The sequence below is a fragment of the Apiospora phragmitis genome (assembly GCF_038363925.1).
Source record: "Apiospora phragmitis strain CBS 135458 chromosome Unknown utg000002l:1.0-5516284.0:1.0-5523493.0, whole genome shotgun sequence".
Lineage (NCBI taxonomy): Eukaryota > Fungi > Ascomycota > Sordariomycetes > Amphisphaeriales > Apiosporaceae > Apiospora > Apiospora phragmitis.
Genome location: NW_027117400.1, coordinates 2,895,383 through 2,909,721, shown reverse-complemented (window position 1 = coordinate 2,909,721; position 14,339 = coordinate 2,895,383). Strand labels below are relative to the sequence as shown.

At 53.7% G+C, this 14,339-nt stretch overlaps 4 protein-coding genes across 4 annotated transcripts; 1 reads left to right on the top strand and 3 right to left on the bottom strand.

Annotated features, from left to right (window-relative positions):
• Window positions 1–1,209: 1,209 nt before the first annotated feature.
• PG994_001719 (fungal specific transcription factor domain-containing protein) lies at window positions 1,210–4,110 on the bottom strand (the record flags this gene model as incomplete). The annotated part of the gene is given in 6 exon segments (XM_066853128.1): window positions 1,210–1,352; window positions 1,511–2,026; window positions 2,168–2,201; window positions 2,213–2,992; window positions 3,049–3,754; window positions 3,854–4,110. 6 exon segments carry the CDS (start codon window positions 4,108–4,110, stop codon window positions 1,210–1,212), a joined length of 2,436 nt encoding a protein of 811 aa, XP_066721269.1.
• A 1,220-nt stretch (window positions 4,111–5,330) lies between these two features.
• Window positions 5,331–6,474, bottom strand: PG994_001718 (orotidine 5'-phosphate decarboxylase; the record flags this gene model as incomplete). The annotated part of the gene is made up of 2 exons (XM_066853127.1): window positions 5,331–5,549; window positions 5,608–6,474. The coding sequence occupies 2 exons, from the start codon at window positions 6,472–6,474 to the stop codon at window positions 5,331–5,333; spliced, it is 1,086 nt and encodes a 361-aa protein (XP_066721268.1).
• A 3,702-nt stretch (window positions 6,475–10,176) lies between these two features.
• On the top strand, window positions 10,177–11,333 carry PG994_001717 (uncharacterized protein; the record flags this gene model as incomplete). Its single annotated transcript, XM_066853126.1, has 3 exons — window positions 10,177–10,378; window positions 10,488–10,864; window positions 10,935–11,333. 3 exons carry the CDS (start codon window positions 10,177–10,179, stop codon window positions 11,331–11,333), a joined length of 978 nt encoding a protein of 325 aa, XP_066721267.1.
• A 512-nt stretch (window positions 11,334–11,845) lies between these two features.
• PG994_001716 (uncharacterized protein) lies at window positions 11,846–13,189 on the bottom strand (the record flags this gene model as incomplete). Its single annotated transcript, XM_066853125.1, has 1 exon — window positions 11,846–13,189. One exon carries the CDS (start codon window positions 13,187–13,189, stop codon window positions 11,846–11,848), a length of 1,344 nt encoding a protein of 447 aa, XP_066721266.1.
• Between the last annotated feature and the right edge of the window lie 1,150 nt (window positions 13,190–14,339).

Below are 14,339 nucleotides of genomic sequence, written 5' to 3'. Positions count from 1 at the left end.
ACTTGCACTTCGCCGGCTGCTGCGGACCCGGGCTACCTACTAAAGAGAAGGTCGGATAGGAAAGCGACTGTGATTTCGCATCAATGCCTAAAACCCCCAAAAAGGATGGCGCCGCAATTCAAGCGAGAACTGTATAGTTGTTTTGCTGACAGATATCCATAGGATGTGTGCAGAGTCGAAGTGCAATATACGAGCTACCCCTATTTTGCTGTCACCTCGAAGTCAAATAGGGGTAGCTTGTATATTTTCCCTACACCTACCTACAAACAAACCCGTCGGTAGGCTACCTAGAGATAATTTGATATGCCTGGCTCGACGTTCGAGATACCTCAACCCATAGGAACCTGCTTATAGACGAATGAAATCATCCTATTGGACAGGCTACGATGGCGTTGTATTGACCACACAAGGCTTTTGCGCCTCCCGCAATAGATGGAGTATTAACCTTGTAGATAGCAACAACGAGGGGTAACATGAGAATTGCAATATGTACTTTGTTATGTACTTCACATACAGGAGAATAAAAGTCGTGATCCATCAATCGCACGCCATAGCGAAAACACGAACTAAACACGATTAGGGTTGCAAATAAGTCTTCTCGAAACACCACAAACCGATCAGACCAATCTCTCAAAACCCATAAATACCGCTCATGACTCGTTTCAATTGATGTCGGACCATCATCGTGTACGTATGTAACTGCCTGGAATATGGAACGGTACGAGTCCAGCCTCTCGCAGTATATAAGTATGTAATAGGTCATTACCATAATAGCCAGTCAGCCAGACATATATAACCTTGTTAACATTTCTGCTCCTCCTCCTATCATCCCCCTTTTTGGATGATCACGAAGAAGCCATGGGATATTTTTCCCTCCCCTCCACACAAGCGTAGGCTGCCCAGAACTCCGTTCTCCTTGATTGCGTCGTTCTTGGTAAGTCGTTACGTAATGCAAAACGAGACTGCACCCGTTGCTCGGGTATATTTTCGCTCCTCCATCTCATCAAGGCCGGCCTCGTGACCGATCCCGTCATCCATAAGTTTCGTAGTCAAGATGTGGAACGCTCTTAACCTAGCCCGATGAGTCCTCGGCTCTGGGGACTTTTATCAGACAGGTACAGATCGTATGTCAATACGTGTCAACTATATTCCGCGACGACTGATATTTTCTCATCCCAAAAGAAAGGTTCTGCTGTCCGTCACTCCCCTTCAATATGGCGGGAACTGGTTCAACAAGTTCCAAATCGTGTCGTTTCCGAAATCGCCACCAAACTGCCACGGCACCTCGTCCGCACCAGCGCCCATCCCGGCCATGGCGGCTGCGGCTGCGGCTGCCTCGTCGCTCCCCGTCACTCCATCCATGGCAGTACCCGTAGTAGGAGTAGCACCCCACATGCCTTCTCCATGTCCCCCCTCCCGCTCCTACGCCGGCAGTGATGCCCGGCAGTGCCCCTGCACCGCTTACTCCGCTACCATCGTCGCGGAACCCTTGTAGGTCGTTGTACGCCACGTCGCCCATAGGGGTACATGGGCGGCAGCGAGCTGAAGTCGAAGTCGGTCGGGAACGGCCAGTCGGACGACGCAGCCGCAGCCGCCGCCACCGCCGAGCTGTCTTGATGAGAGAAAAGTGCAGGATCCGTGTTAGCCAGGCAACTTGTTGTTGCCGGCGCCGCCGCAAAATCCGACGAGGGCGGATAATGCCCTGACGTAGTGGAGACAGATCCCGCAGTCGAGGGCACTGAGGGGTGATTGCTCTGATAACTACTGCTGTTCGATACAGACGGCGCCGTCGTCGGCTCCGAAGATGCGGCGACCGAGCCGGAAGCGGGCGTGTTTGCCACCTCGGATGTTTTGGACCTGTTCATCCGGGCACAAATGGCCTGCAGCTCGGGGTCGTTCTGCGGGCAGGTGAAAGAGGCCGGGCAGGTTCCGTCGAGGAAGCCGTGGCCCATGGCCTTTTTCAGCCGGATGTAGATGGCGTTCAGAACGCTCAACGCTGCGTGAGCAAGTCGGTTGCGTGCCGCCACTGCGATGACGAGTTAGCCAGAGCTCCGATGCCTCGGTCCAAATTAGTGGTAGTCAGATCATGCCATTTTGCCACCCCGGGTCGGACCAGACCTGGGAGGCCGGGCCGAATCAGCAACTCCATAACTACAATACAACTTACTTGTCTCAAAGCGTAGAACACCCCACTGAAAATGCTGCAACGCACTGCTAAGCAACTCGGGGTGTTCCTTGGGGATAAAATGTAGATGCTTGCCACCATGACAATAGCATCGAATGTGCCGAAGAACAGGCTAAAAGTTTTATACTGATGCGGACTTAACGCGGCGAACTGGTATCGTTGCGCCTCCAACATGGATAAGCTGGCCTTCAGCGCTTCATACCGACTGCTCGCGCGCGTGAAGATGTATGGCCTGTGCAGCGCCATGAAGTTGAACGACAGTGTCTGTGGCAGCGTTGGGCGCATCATGGGCAGCCACCAGCACTCGGGGAGATCATCGTAACGGGTATCTGGGTTATCAAGGCGCAAAGCGGCGGGCATACGGGCCTGTAGGTCGAGCAGGTCCTGGTGTATCTTTTCGACTTTGGAGAAGTCCTTTGGGAACGGACCCTCCTTCTCCAGATCCAGAATCTCGCGCAACGGTTTCATTATCTCAAAGGTCCAAAGGGCCCTCGTCAACGGAGTCGGTGGATCATCTTCACCGCGCGGGTAGATGGGTGTTTTCCTTCTGTCTTTGGGTATCTGGGCATCTATGGGGAGGCTCCTCTTGAGTGGCCGAAAGTCCACGCTCGTCGGCCGGCCAAGCACCGCACCCGTGTGGAGATCCCATACTACCAAAATCATCCATAAACGTCGTCGGTGCTCAGCCTCCCACATGGCCTCCAACGTTTTCTCTGTGCTATCGTTCGGGTTCGGTATCGGGTCGAACTGGTCGCGGTGCAAGCCAATTTCCTGGGCATCGCGAACAGCAGTACCCACTTGATGCCACTGCAACCGTGTCAGAAAACTGTCACTGGAAATCGCGTCCTGGGTGGTCAACTTACGGCTTCAGTAACCTGACCGGTATATTTCAAGAACCCGGCTCTCATCCACCCAGCTAGGACGGTGGCCATTGTCATCTGTCTCTTCCCAAGCAACGATAGCAGAGCCATGCCGGTCTCGCTATACTCGATTGCTATATCCTCAAATGTCATGTTTCCCGCATACTTGAGCGACGAGAAAGTCTCGTCCGCCTCCGTCGGGATTGCCAACAGGGCCGTGGCCAGTACCTGGAACACCAAAGCCGGCAGCGACCGCAGCGAGGGCTCTATGGCCTGGGGCCCGGCCGTAGACAGGACGTTGTAGGGTAGATTGTACCACGCCGTCACCTGTTCGTTGAACACCACCTCGTCGAGGGCATAGTACATGGTGTTGAACTCCTTGAAGTATATGCTGATAAGCTGCTCGACGAACATGCGGGCGGGAAGATGCCGAATCAAACTCTTGTAACGCTCCCTCGATGCGAAGTGGTCGCCTTCCTGTGCCTCGGTTGCGATGCTGGTCAACGGCTGCCCGCTTGCGCCCTCGATTTTCTGCAGGAAGCCCAAGGTCGAGGCGCCGTTCTGCGCATAGCCAAAATCGGCGGCCTTCATGGGCATGTTCTCGGCCGGCGAGCCCTGCTCGGGAATGTTGTTGATATGGTGGCCATTTGAGGTCTTGTTGCGGTCCTGGTCCTTGGTCAAGGGTGTGCCCGTTTCGTATCGGCAGCTCCTAAGCGCTGGGGGTCAGCAAATCTGGGTGTTCTCCAAGGGTTACATAGATATAAGTCGACAGAGGGCCCGAGAAGAATCGAATAGAATGGGAACCCACGATTCCTTGCCGCGCGATGTGCAATTAGTGCAGGGTAGCTTGCGGTCGCATTTCTGCTTGCGCCGGTGGCATTCTGTGCAACTGATAACGATGCGCCGGCGTTTTCGGAGCGGTGGCTTAGATCCGGCCTCGTTGGCGGCACTGCCGTTGCTGCTATCGTGATGCTCGGTGTTGTTATTGGCACTGCTGCTTCTGCTGCCCTGCGGCTTCACGTCGCTGGTGTTGCCATCCTCGACAGCGGACTCGGCGTCCGGCATGGTGGCTGGTTGTGTCGGTCGGGCCTGTCGATCGATTGTCGGGTTACAGAACGGGCCTGTTCTGTATGTCTTGTCGGTTCTTCCGGTCTAGTGGTGGTAAAGCACGGCGGGGACGTTCGGTCGAGGATAAAAATCAATCAATAGCAGGTATGCCTATACGTATCTGAACAGGTCGGGTTCAAAGCATCGCAGACAGCGGCGATGACCATCGTATGAAGAGGAGGAGGTTGTACTGCAAGTAATGCTTCTTTCCATCGAACCAAGCAACCGATCCAATAGCGAGAGATCTCTATGCAAAGCATCGTCTGCATCACCTAATCAATTGATCCATGAAGAGATGAGCTTGAAGAGCATGGAAACCAACAACCCCACCTTACAATTCTCCAGCCTAGCCTAGAGCTAGAGGCTACATAGTAGAGCCCGGGCTTGATAGCGCCGCTTATCAGTGGCACATCTGGATACTATTTGTACAGCATCCTTCCCCTCTACTCCGTATACTTATTCAAAAAGTAACTACATATACACGGCACAGGACTATATAATGGTTTTCTTATTATTAGCAGATAGAATATATGTATGTACTGAAAAGCAACAGTCGCGTAGTGGATACGGGATTATAGAGGATGGATCACCGAGACAAATTGGACTTGCATATAGCTATTCCTACCTACCCGTTCGGTCTATGTATGCATGTGTAATTTGCCATGCTAGTTGTCATGGCATATGGTGAATGAATCGGTCAGGACTCGGTACTCAAAACTCCCATAAATTATTACCTCACCTTATTGCGCATGGAGAGGTGGTCACTACCCGCAGCTGCATATTACATGTCAAATACTGGCTCTGCCCCCCATCTCATCATACTAGACTCTATTATAGGCAGTGTGGCAAACAAGCCAGCGGTGTGCTGCAACCTTCCAAATGGAGGTCTAAAACGTCCCCCTTCACGGTTCTAGTCACGTCTCGATCGAGGTAGTTTACAGCACGCACGTCAAAGGGATGCATGATGGAAAGCCGTACCGTACAGTATGGGATATTGCTCATGACCAAGTCACCAGGGCTCCTAATCGATTTTGTACCATGCCCGACTGTCTAAATATGTGAAGCTGTTATCCATAAAAATCCAGAACTCCAAACTCGAAAAGCCAATTTGCGGTCTCGGTACTATCAGGTGTCCTGCATCCCTCCAAAGTAGACAGGGGTAAATCCCACATACTCCATTACTGGCTTATTCGTTTCTGGTAAGCGGCCCAGGCCCTGTTGCGGTACCGCGCAGCTTCTGCTTGGGGATCTCCTGCCTTGGTGATGCCGCGTCCAACAATGATGATGTCCGTGCCGCAAAGGCCAACCAGTTTGGCAGGTGTGTTATAATTCTGGCCCAGCCCATCTCCCTCGACAGCTCCGTTCTCTTCCCTCGCCGTCAGGGGGCAGCTGGCAACCTGGCGTCATGTGAAGGAAAGAGTCGGTTGGCGCCGAGTTCAAATTTTCTTGTGAAACGAAACCCATGACGAAGTCCTTGTGCTCTCTCGCGGCCTCTACGCACGCTTGCGTATACTCCTCGTTCATAAAGTTGCCCGTGCTCGACATTTGTGCCAGGATTAACAGACCTCGCTCGTAGGGAGGCTCCTCGATTCCGGCGAGAACGAGCTCATCGCCTTCGTCTATCCGGCTTCCGAATCGCGGCGAGTCGACGGGCTCGAAAGACTGCGTGACGGTGGTGATGGATACAATGCTTCCTTTCCTGCCGTCGTTATCCCGTTGGTAGGGACCTGGCGCAGGCATCTCTCTCGTACCGAGATGTCCGTTGTCCTCGGTGTCCTCGGCGTTTCCATTCTCCTCGTCGAAAATATCGGAAACTGGGGTGCCAACAGAGACGGAGGTCTTCACTTCGTAGTTGACGCGCGACCGCCACTTGGCAGCGGCCTCTGCGAGCGCCTGTACCGCAGCTTTGCCAGGAACCATATTTACATTGACAATGTGGGCCCAGTCGATGACACGGGCAGTGCCGCCAGTATACTGCATTTGCACCGTGTGTCCAATATCGCCATACTTGCGGTCTTCGAAAATGAGGAAGCCATGTTTTCTGGCTAAGGAGCCCAGCTTGGCGCCGGTGCCGGTTTGAGGATGGTAGTCCCATCCGGCCAAAATATCGTAGTGTGTTTTCAGGACAACGATGGAGGGGCCAACTTTATCAGCCAAGTGTAGCAACTCGCGGGCGGACGTGACATCGGCGCTAAGACACAGATTGGACTGCTTCAGTTCCATGAGGCGCAAAAGGTAGTTGGATAGAGGGTGCGAGGCGCCCTTCGCTCTTTCGGCGAAGGTCGCCTTCCACGTTGGGTGTTTCGGCCGGTCGGCGCACATGGTGATGAGATCGATCGTGTGTGGGGTTGGTTTGATGAGACGAAGGACAGCTGAAGATATTGGAGGTCGTGAAAGCAACAGTTATGCCTGTATGTAGCTTTAGAGGAGAGATAGTAGGTATGGTATGGAGTAAACAGAACAGGAAGGTCGGTTTTGTCAGCTATCGGTGGTGTCGTACTTGGCGCTCCTTTTTGTTCAATAGGCACGTGTTGTTATTGGGGGGGAGGGGGGGGCAATGAACATAAAGTCGTTAATTTTCTGGTGAGACGGGCGGGCCGAGAAGCAAAAGTGCAGGGAAGCTGGAGGTTGGAGCAGATTAGGGACTAAAAAAAAAGAATACATATGTAGGACACCGCCTGTGGTCCGTTGGGTTCTCGCTATGCTTAGCCGGGAGCTGTCGCATATGTACTGTGCCAGTGCTGCGCTGAAAGCGTGAAAGCCCGCCAAACCAGCAAAGACACCATCCAGTAGGCCCCAGAAGTGGTTCGATTATTGCTTAGCGGCGAGGCAGAAGGGCTGAAGAAGAACAAATGAGCGCAGGGGAGTCGAGTCGGTGGAGCTTCCGTGATGTCAATTTCGATCCCGCTTCAAGGGTCTGTCATGGACTAGGCCATTTCAATTTGCAGGTACATGAGAAAAATGGGAGTTTTAGGGGATATGGCAGAATACGTGTCCCAATCCACAATTAGCAACAACACGGTGATATAGAACTTTATGGGCAATCCCCAAATGCGGTCAGCGGATTGGGCGCCGAGGTGCTAGGAGGGGGGCAGTGCCGTCAATGCCGTCTTTCGGAATAGGAGGCGATGGGAGAGAAAAGGAAAAAACAGATGTGAGAGGTCGCTTGGAGGAAGGAGGGAATCAAGGCTCTTGAAAAGGACAAGCAAGGGAGAGAGGACTTGTCAGATTGATCAATCGCATCTCGTGCCCGTCCATCGATAGATACTTCCAAAACACACAACGCCAACGCCTTGCCTTGCATACATAGGGCTCTCTTCTTGTACGTGTATACTTGGCCATTCGTGATGCTTGCCTGCCCGCCTGCCCGCCTAGCCATATGCAGTGACTGAGTACTGTAGATCAGAAGTAGATCAGAAGTAGATCACAAAAGCCGTAGGGCATCTAGGCATGCAGACCGTTGCACCTGCACCTGCAAGTACAGGTGAGTAGGGCAGAGATAAGTGGGCTCGGTTTGCTATATGCACATGCATGGTCAAACGCCTCGTACAAACTGGCCAGGGTCTGTATCCATTGATTGACATTGTATCCTGTGAGCTGGGTCTGTATGTAGGTAGGTACAGTAGTAAATAGACACGGTTGCCGGCAGGATCCAACGGCGCCAGTCAGTCAGGACCAAGAGAAAAAGGGTGCTGCAGCTGGACAACCCCTCCCTGACAACACTTGAAAATCGACACGAGTAAGAGAGGAACGCTGCTGGTTGGTTTCGGCGTTGATTCGTCTTCTACTGTACCGCCACGCCCTGAGCAACCAACGCTTGAGATGCACCTCGACCTCCCTAAGGTCGGTATAGTTGCGATGTACTACTCGCTACACCGCGAAAACCCGATAGCAGCATATATAATGCCGACCCAAGAAGGCATGTGTGGGAGAGGTCGCCAACGCTACTGTGTGCCGAATTACTCGCAGCTTACTCATAGCCTGTTCCGGAGCTCCAAGTGTCAGGCAGAGTGCCGGAGCTGGATATCCCTGATGTTCCATACTGCATGCAAGCGGGCGGTTGAGTCCGGCTGCATTCCTCGATTCAGAATGGCACGAACCCTACTTACATCTTATGCACCCCGAACATAGCCTGGAAACTTGCCGCAATAGGCACTACACATCCGTTATCGTATGAGATACCTACCTCCAACCCCACTATGATACTCTTTTGAAGATCCGATTCTCAACTCGAACGTACCTTTTGTACCTACCTAGGCTTGTACCGTAATTCGGCCGTCTGGGCACTGGTTTGGGGCTGAAAGAGGAACCTTCCGTCCCTATATCAAGGAGTCGGACCTTTGGGCGTAACATGTGGCGCCTCGGCGAGCTGGCGAGGGGCGTATTAAGCTATGTACATACAGCTATGGGACGACGGAGGCTTCCGAGAACCCCATGGCAAGCTGGCAGCACCAATGGCAAGCCCATTTAAGCATCGATGTCTTTCAGCCCTGCGGTCTAGACTCGCTCGCTCAATTGCTAGGGCCCTGCTGGACCTCAGTCCATGTTGACGATCAGTATATACTTCTTATGTTATTATTCATAACCTGTCTGCTCAGGTGGAGTGCGTGTATGGCTGTGTGAGAGAGGACTTCTCGCTGTATTCGCATATCTGTGGTGGTGAGGCCCGTCAAGCTCCTTCCTGAGACCTCCCAGGCTCGAGGTAATGACAAACATATGAACGTACTCCGACACAGAAGATAATATATGGTGATCTGCAATGGGATCTTGATATATTTTATTTTGATATGTGTAAACCTGATCAGGGCTAATACGGGTTCATCTGTTTTATTCACTCGACGTCTTGGCGAGCCCCTGTGCATCTGCTGCAGCTGCGTGTCAAGCTTGGCGGTTTGGCCAAGTCGCGTGCCTCAAGACACCAGACAGGGACAGATTGCTTTGGCAATCAGCAACAGCAACAGCAACAGTCACAGTTACAGTCACAGTACGATGAGAACCGCCTGGGCTTTAGTTCAATTCCATTTGTTTAGTCTTATGAGATACCGGTATGTATATGATGAATTCCAAGCAAGATGAGATATCAATGTCAATACCGGTTTGGCTACCTGATAGATCTGATAAGGTAAGCTACATGTACCTCCATGCAGGCAAGCTCTTGGGAGGGACAGAGGAAAGGTACCTATCAAGTCGCCAAGAGCTTCAATCAAATGATTTCTTCAGTGCCTGACGCCCTTGAAGAAGGCAACAGCTACCATATGACTGTAGAATGTCTGATGGAGTTTGCTTTTCAGGGCGAATAGCTTCCCAGATATAGAACCCGATGATGCCGACGATGCAGGTTGAGGTATGGGTACATCCTCGCCTTATGCAGGTTCGAACATGTGCCTTATCTCCAACAAAAAAAGAACATCGGCGTAGGCTCCAAGCATTTCCGTCCCAGGGTTTGCTGTTTATCCATCATCATTATCAGCAGACAGCTTGTCATCTTTCATCCGCATCACCATTGTTTGAAGGGAATCAACAATCTCGTCGAAGAAGGCAAGAGGCTATCGAAATCATTCCGGGATCCCGGATCAAAGCCCCCTTTCTCAGATTTGACGAGCCAGGGAAAACCGGAGCTGCGGGTCACAAAATTTGGGCACTACGTAAGTTTCTGGAACAACGCGAGCCGATTTCGTCAGCAGCACACTTCCAGGTTCTAAAACCCGTCCCCCGTTCGTTGATTCGGCCACTTCGGCATGGCGTGAGTGGGTGTAAGTGGTGCAAGGCAGAAGAAATAATAGGTTAACAGCAGCAGTAGAACAGGTAGCTCCGAGCTGAACAAACCCAACACCATCATATCACCACATCTTTTATCTTCGAAAGTCCTTTAACCTACGACCCGACCCGACCTTCCTTTGCATCCTCGAATACACCAATAGTAGCCCGCAGCCCAGTTCCAGGTTCAGTCCTTGAACCAAATCGATGAGCCGGCCCTCGAACCCCACTTAACCCATCTTCAGCACAGCGGCACATCGCATCGCAATGTCCGTCCGACAAACCCGGCGACAGGCTGCTCTGGCTGCGGCGAACGAAAGCGACAACGAAGGCGTGAGCGTGGCCTCATCTGCCAACGATGAAGTGCAATCGCCCTTGAATGGCAGCGGCAAAGGCAATGGACAAGTTCGCAAGAATGCCGCCGACTACCCGCACGAGAACATCTTCCTGTTCTGGCCCAACATCATAGGTACGCAAAGCCTGGCGCCGCGCAGTTCACCCCAGCTCAGCTAAGCTCAGCTGAGCTCGATTACACATGTACACGGTCACAGATCAATGCTAACGCAACACAACCGCAGGCTATTCGCGTATCGTACTCGCGCTCGCATCTCTCTACTACATGCCGCTTCACCCGCGCACATGCTCCTTCCTCTATAGTATCTCGTGCCTGCTCGACGCCCTCGATGGCTACGCTGCACGAATTTTTGAACAGTCAACTCGATTCGGTGCCGTGCTGGACATGGTAACAGATCGATGCACTACCTCGTGCTTGCTAGTCTTCTTGGCTTCTGCCTTTCCGCGATGGTCGCTCATCTTCCAGGGTCTGATCTCGCTGGATCTGGCCAGTCACTATATGCACATGTATGCCACATTGGCTATGGGCGGTTCGGGAACCAGCCACAAGGCTGTTGAAAAGTCGCGAAGCTGGCTGTTGAACTTGTATTATACCAACAAGGTGCGCAAATCCACAACCTTGCTCTCTGCCTCGAAACCATGAGTACAACCCGGCTAACATGCAATAATAGACTGTCCTATTCGTTGCCTGCGCGCTCAACGAGCTTTTCTTCATCGCCCTCTATCTTCTCTCTTTCTCCTCGCCGCTACTTTCCCCGCAGCTCCTCGAACACGTCGGCGAGCACAAGGCATCGGCCATTCAGCACGGCGCCGAAGTTAACAGCTCGGTCCTCCGCCAGCTCTTCACCAACCCATACAGCGCTGGTGCTCTCGAGCTGGCCCGCGCCAATAAGATGGACTCATTCTGGCCCTGGGTCATCGCCGGTGTCAGCTTCCCCGTCATGGCCATCAAGCAGTTCCTCAACATCGTGCAGCTGGTCAAGGCCAGCAAGTGGTTGGCTGAGGGCGACGTCGAGGCGCGAAGAGCTGCTGGACTGCCGCGATCGAAGAAGGCCAAGAAGAATCTGTGAACGATGCCTAACTCATGATCTTACAGAGTTGGAAGATCAGGCAGACTATTTCTCCAACTAGTTTATTACGGGCTGGATCGATCCCAAACGGCGTTGAAACGAAGTGAAGCTGTACAGCACAGGAGGCAGACATGTCAGCTTACTCTAAGGCCTGGCATACCAGGGATTGGGAGTTTGGAGATCTCCGAGAAAAGGGAGATGTATACTTCAATGGAGAATTGTACGATGAAGTGTAGGAGCAGTGCCAAAGTGGTTGAGATGTTCATACAGTGGCTACTGAGACTAAGGTGCGAAAAGTCGCAGCCATGAGAGGGTCGCATTTGGAGCGGGCGTCACCATAGATGGATTTGACATTAATAGTGTTTCAATGGCCATCACAATCAAAGCAAAGGGTTGGGGTCGATTAAGTGTTCACCTCGGTTCATTCGCTATAGGGACTATTTTCAATAGTCGAACAAAATACATGACTAATCATTGTTCGCCCTTGGGGCTTTCCATTCCACCAAAGATCTTCATCGCCCAGTCTCTTGCGTAAATGGGATGGGCTTCCACAGTGCCGTGACGCCGAACCACCAGAGGTTGTCCTGCCACGTCGGCCAGTAGTGGCTGCCGTAGGGGGCGACGCGCGAGATGTACTGGAAGCCGAGGTCGTCAAAGGCGCCCTGCAGGCCGCGCGCGAGGTCGAAGACGCTGTCGTAGAGGCCGTACCCGACGAAGAGACCCTTCTCGGCGAGGCCCGGGTTGGCCTCGACGGCGGCGGCGTCGACAAAGGGCGGGCTCGCGGCGGGCGAGAAGAAGCCGTAGTAGGCGAACAGGTCCGTCGCGTTGACGTACATCTCGTAGCTCAGGCGTCCGCCCAGCGACAGGCCCGAGAAGGCCCGGCACGCGGGCTCGTCGCACACGTCGTAGTGCGCCTCGACCCAGGGAAGAGGTACTCGACGTAGTTCTCGCGCACGTGCGGCGCCGACGGCGGCGGCGCGCGGTTCGTCGCGTCGCCGTAGACGAACTTGGGCAGGCTGTCGTCGAGGTTGTAGAACGAGGGCATCACTACGACTGTCGGCTCGATGTGGCCGGCGCGAATCAGGTTGTCCAGGATCGCGCTCGCGCGGCCCAGGTTCTCCCAGTCGGCCCCGTTGCCGCCCGCGCCGTGGCTCATGTACAGCAGCGGGTACTTCTTGCCGGCCACGGTGCCGTACTCGGCCGGCAGGTAGATGCTGAAGTCGTGCACGTCGGGCGCCGGGTGGATCGAGCCGGGGCTCGTGTAGTTGACCGTCTGGACCGTGCCGCGCTCGCCCTCGGGGCGCCGACAGCGCGTAGTCGAAGTCGACGGGCGTCGCGGCCGTCGTCAGCTGGAACTCCGGGTCGAAGGGCACCTGGAACGTCGACGCCACCTGGTCCTCCTCGGTGTTGCGGAACGGCGGCAGCTCCGGGTCCACGAACAGCTTGCCTGTGTCGATGGAGCAGCGCGGCGCGTAGTCGCAGTCCACGAGGTAGGCGAACGAGTAGACGCCCGAGGGCAGCGGGGTCGTGAAGGTCCACGCGCCCGACTCGTCCGCGGCGGGGACCATCTCGTACGGCCACACGTAGTCCTCGGGCGTTCGGGCCGCGATGTAGAAGTCGCCCGCCTTGTAGTCTTTGGGGTCGTACAGCGCGCTCGACCCCATCGTCGTGTGGAACTGGTCCGTGAAGGGCTGTAGACCGCCGCCGATCAGGATCCGGTTCGCGCTCGCGTTGGTGTACTTGAAGTCCACCTCGTACCCCGTGGGTGCCGTGCCCGTCTTCCGGATGGTGACGGACCCGGCGGCCAGGGAGGCGCCGAGGGCGAGGGCGGTGAGGGCTGAGTAAGGTGCCATCATGGTGTATTTGGCGGCTGTTTTCTCGCCTTGCTAGTGGGCTTGGTAGTAGTGTATACTTCTCAAGACCGTTCCGTGGAGAGTAACCGTTTCAACTCAGGAGAAGCCGAGACTTCCGGCTGCTCTTTATACACGTGTCCGTAACCGCGCGGGTCGTCCGCTCAACAGAGGGATAGCCGAACGGGAGTTTCTTTTTCCCCCTTCTCCTCATCTGAAATCCCACGATGCCATACGACGCTACGGGGGATGGTGGTCACTGGCCACACCACATCACATCATGTTCAAACGACTGCCTCGGCACCGCTTTCACCGACGAGGAGCCGAACGGCACCCCACGATGCTGCATTATGACGACGTCGTTTTCCGTTAGGATCGCCTTTCCGTCATCTCCCATCGCGAGCTGGTGTCCGGTTCGAGTCGTTTCTCCAATATGCCAAGTCGGTCAAGACCAGGTTCGAGAGGCCGCTCTCCTATGTTATAACACGGTTGTGTGGAGAGGCATTTTCAGTGCCCAGGGAAAATGACTACAACCCCTGCTCGGGATGCAAGGCATACCGGCAAATGACTTGGATGCATGCTATTCTGCTAGTCATGGTCATATCTCCCCGCATTCTCTCCCCACATTCCACTCTATCGGGTCTGTCAGTTCCCTCCGGAACCTAGTATGGCCATGAAAATCTGGGGATTTATTGTACTTACCCACTTCTTCTCACCATAAAATTCAGACTCGGCGAAGGCTTGATTGATCGATCTCTGTAAACCTCCGAGCGATCGGGCATGTGATCTTGGTCTTCAAATGCCGGGCTATACTTCCTACTTGCCGAGCTAAATGAGAGAAAATCCATGGGTTGTTCCACCAATGAATGCGTATATAAGATTCGCGAGGCGATGGGATGCTTGTCGCAACGCACTCTCGGCATAGTAGAATAATAGCCTAGTAGATCCTCTGATATAGACTCTCACAACACAGGTTTCTATCACATACGACCATATCCTGCTGTATACTAGGGATCCCGTCCGCTCTCCCATATATAAGCAGCAGAGAGCCGAATTAGTACTAGGGTCGGTGACGACCTGGGAATCCTCGGTGTTGTATGTTTTTGCCTTTTTGAAGCTCATGGTCTTTTTCGCTACGGCCGGCCTGTCTCCCCAG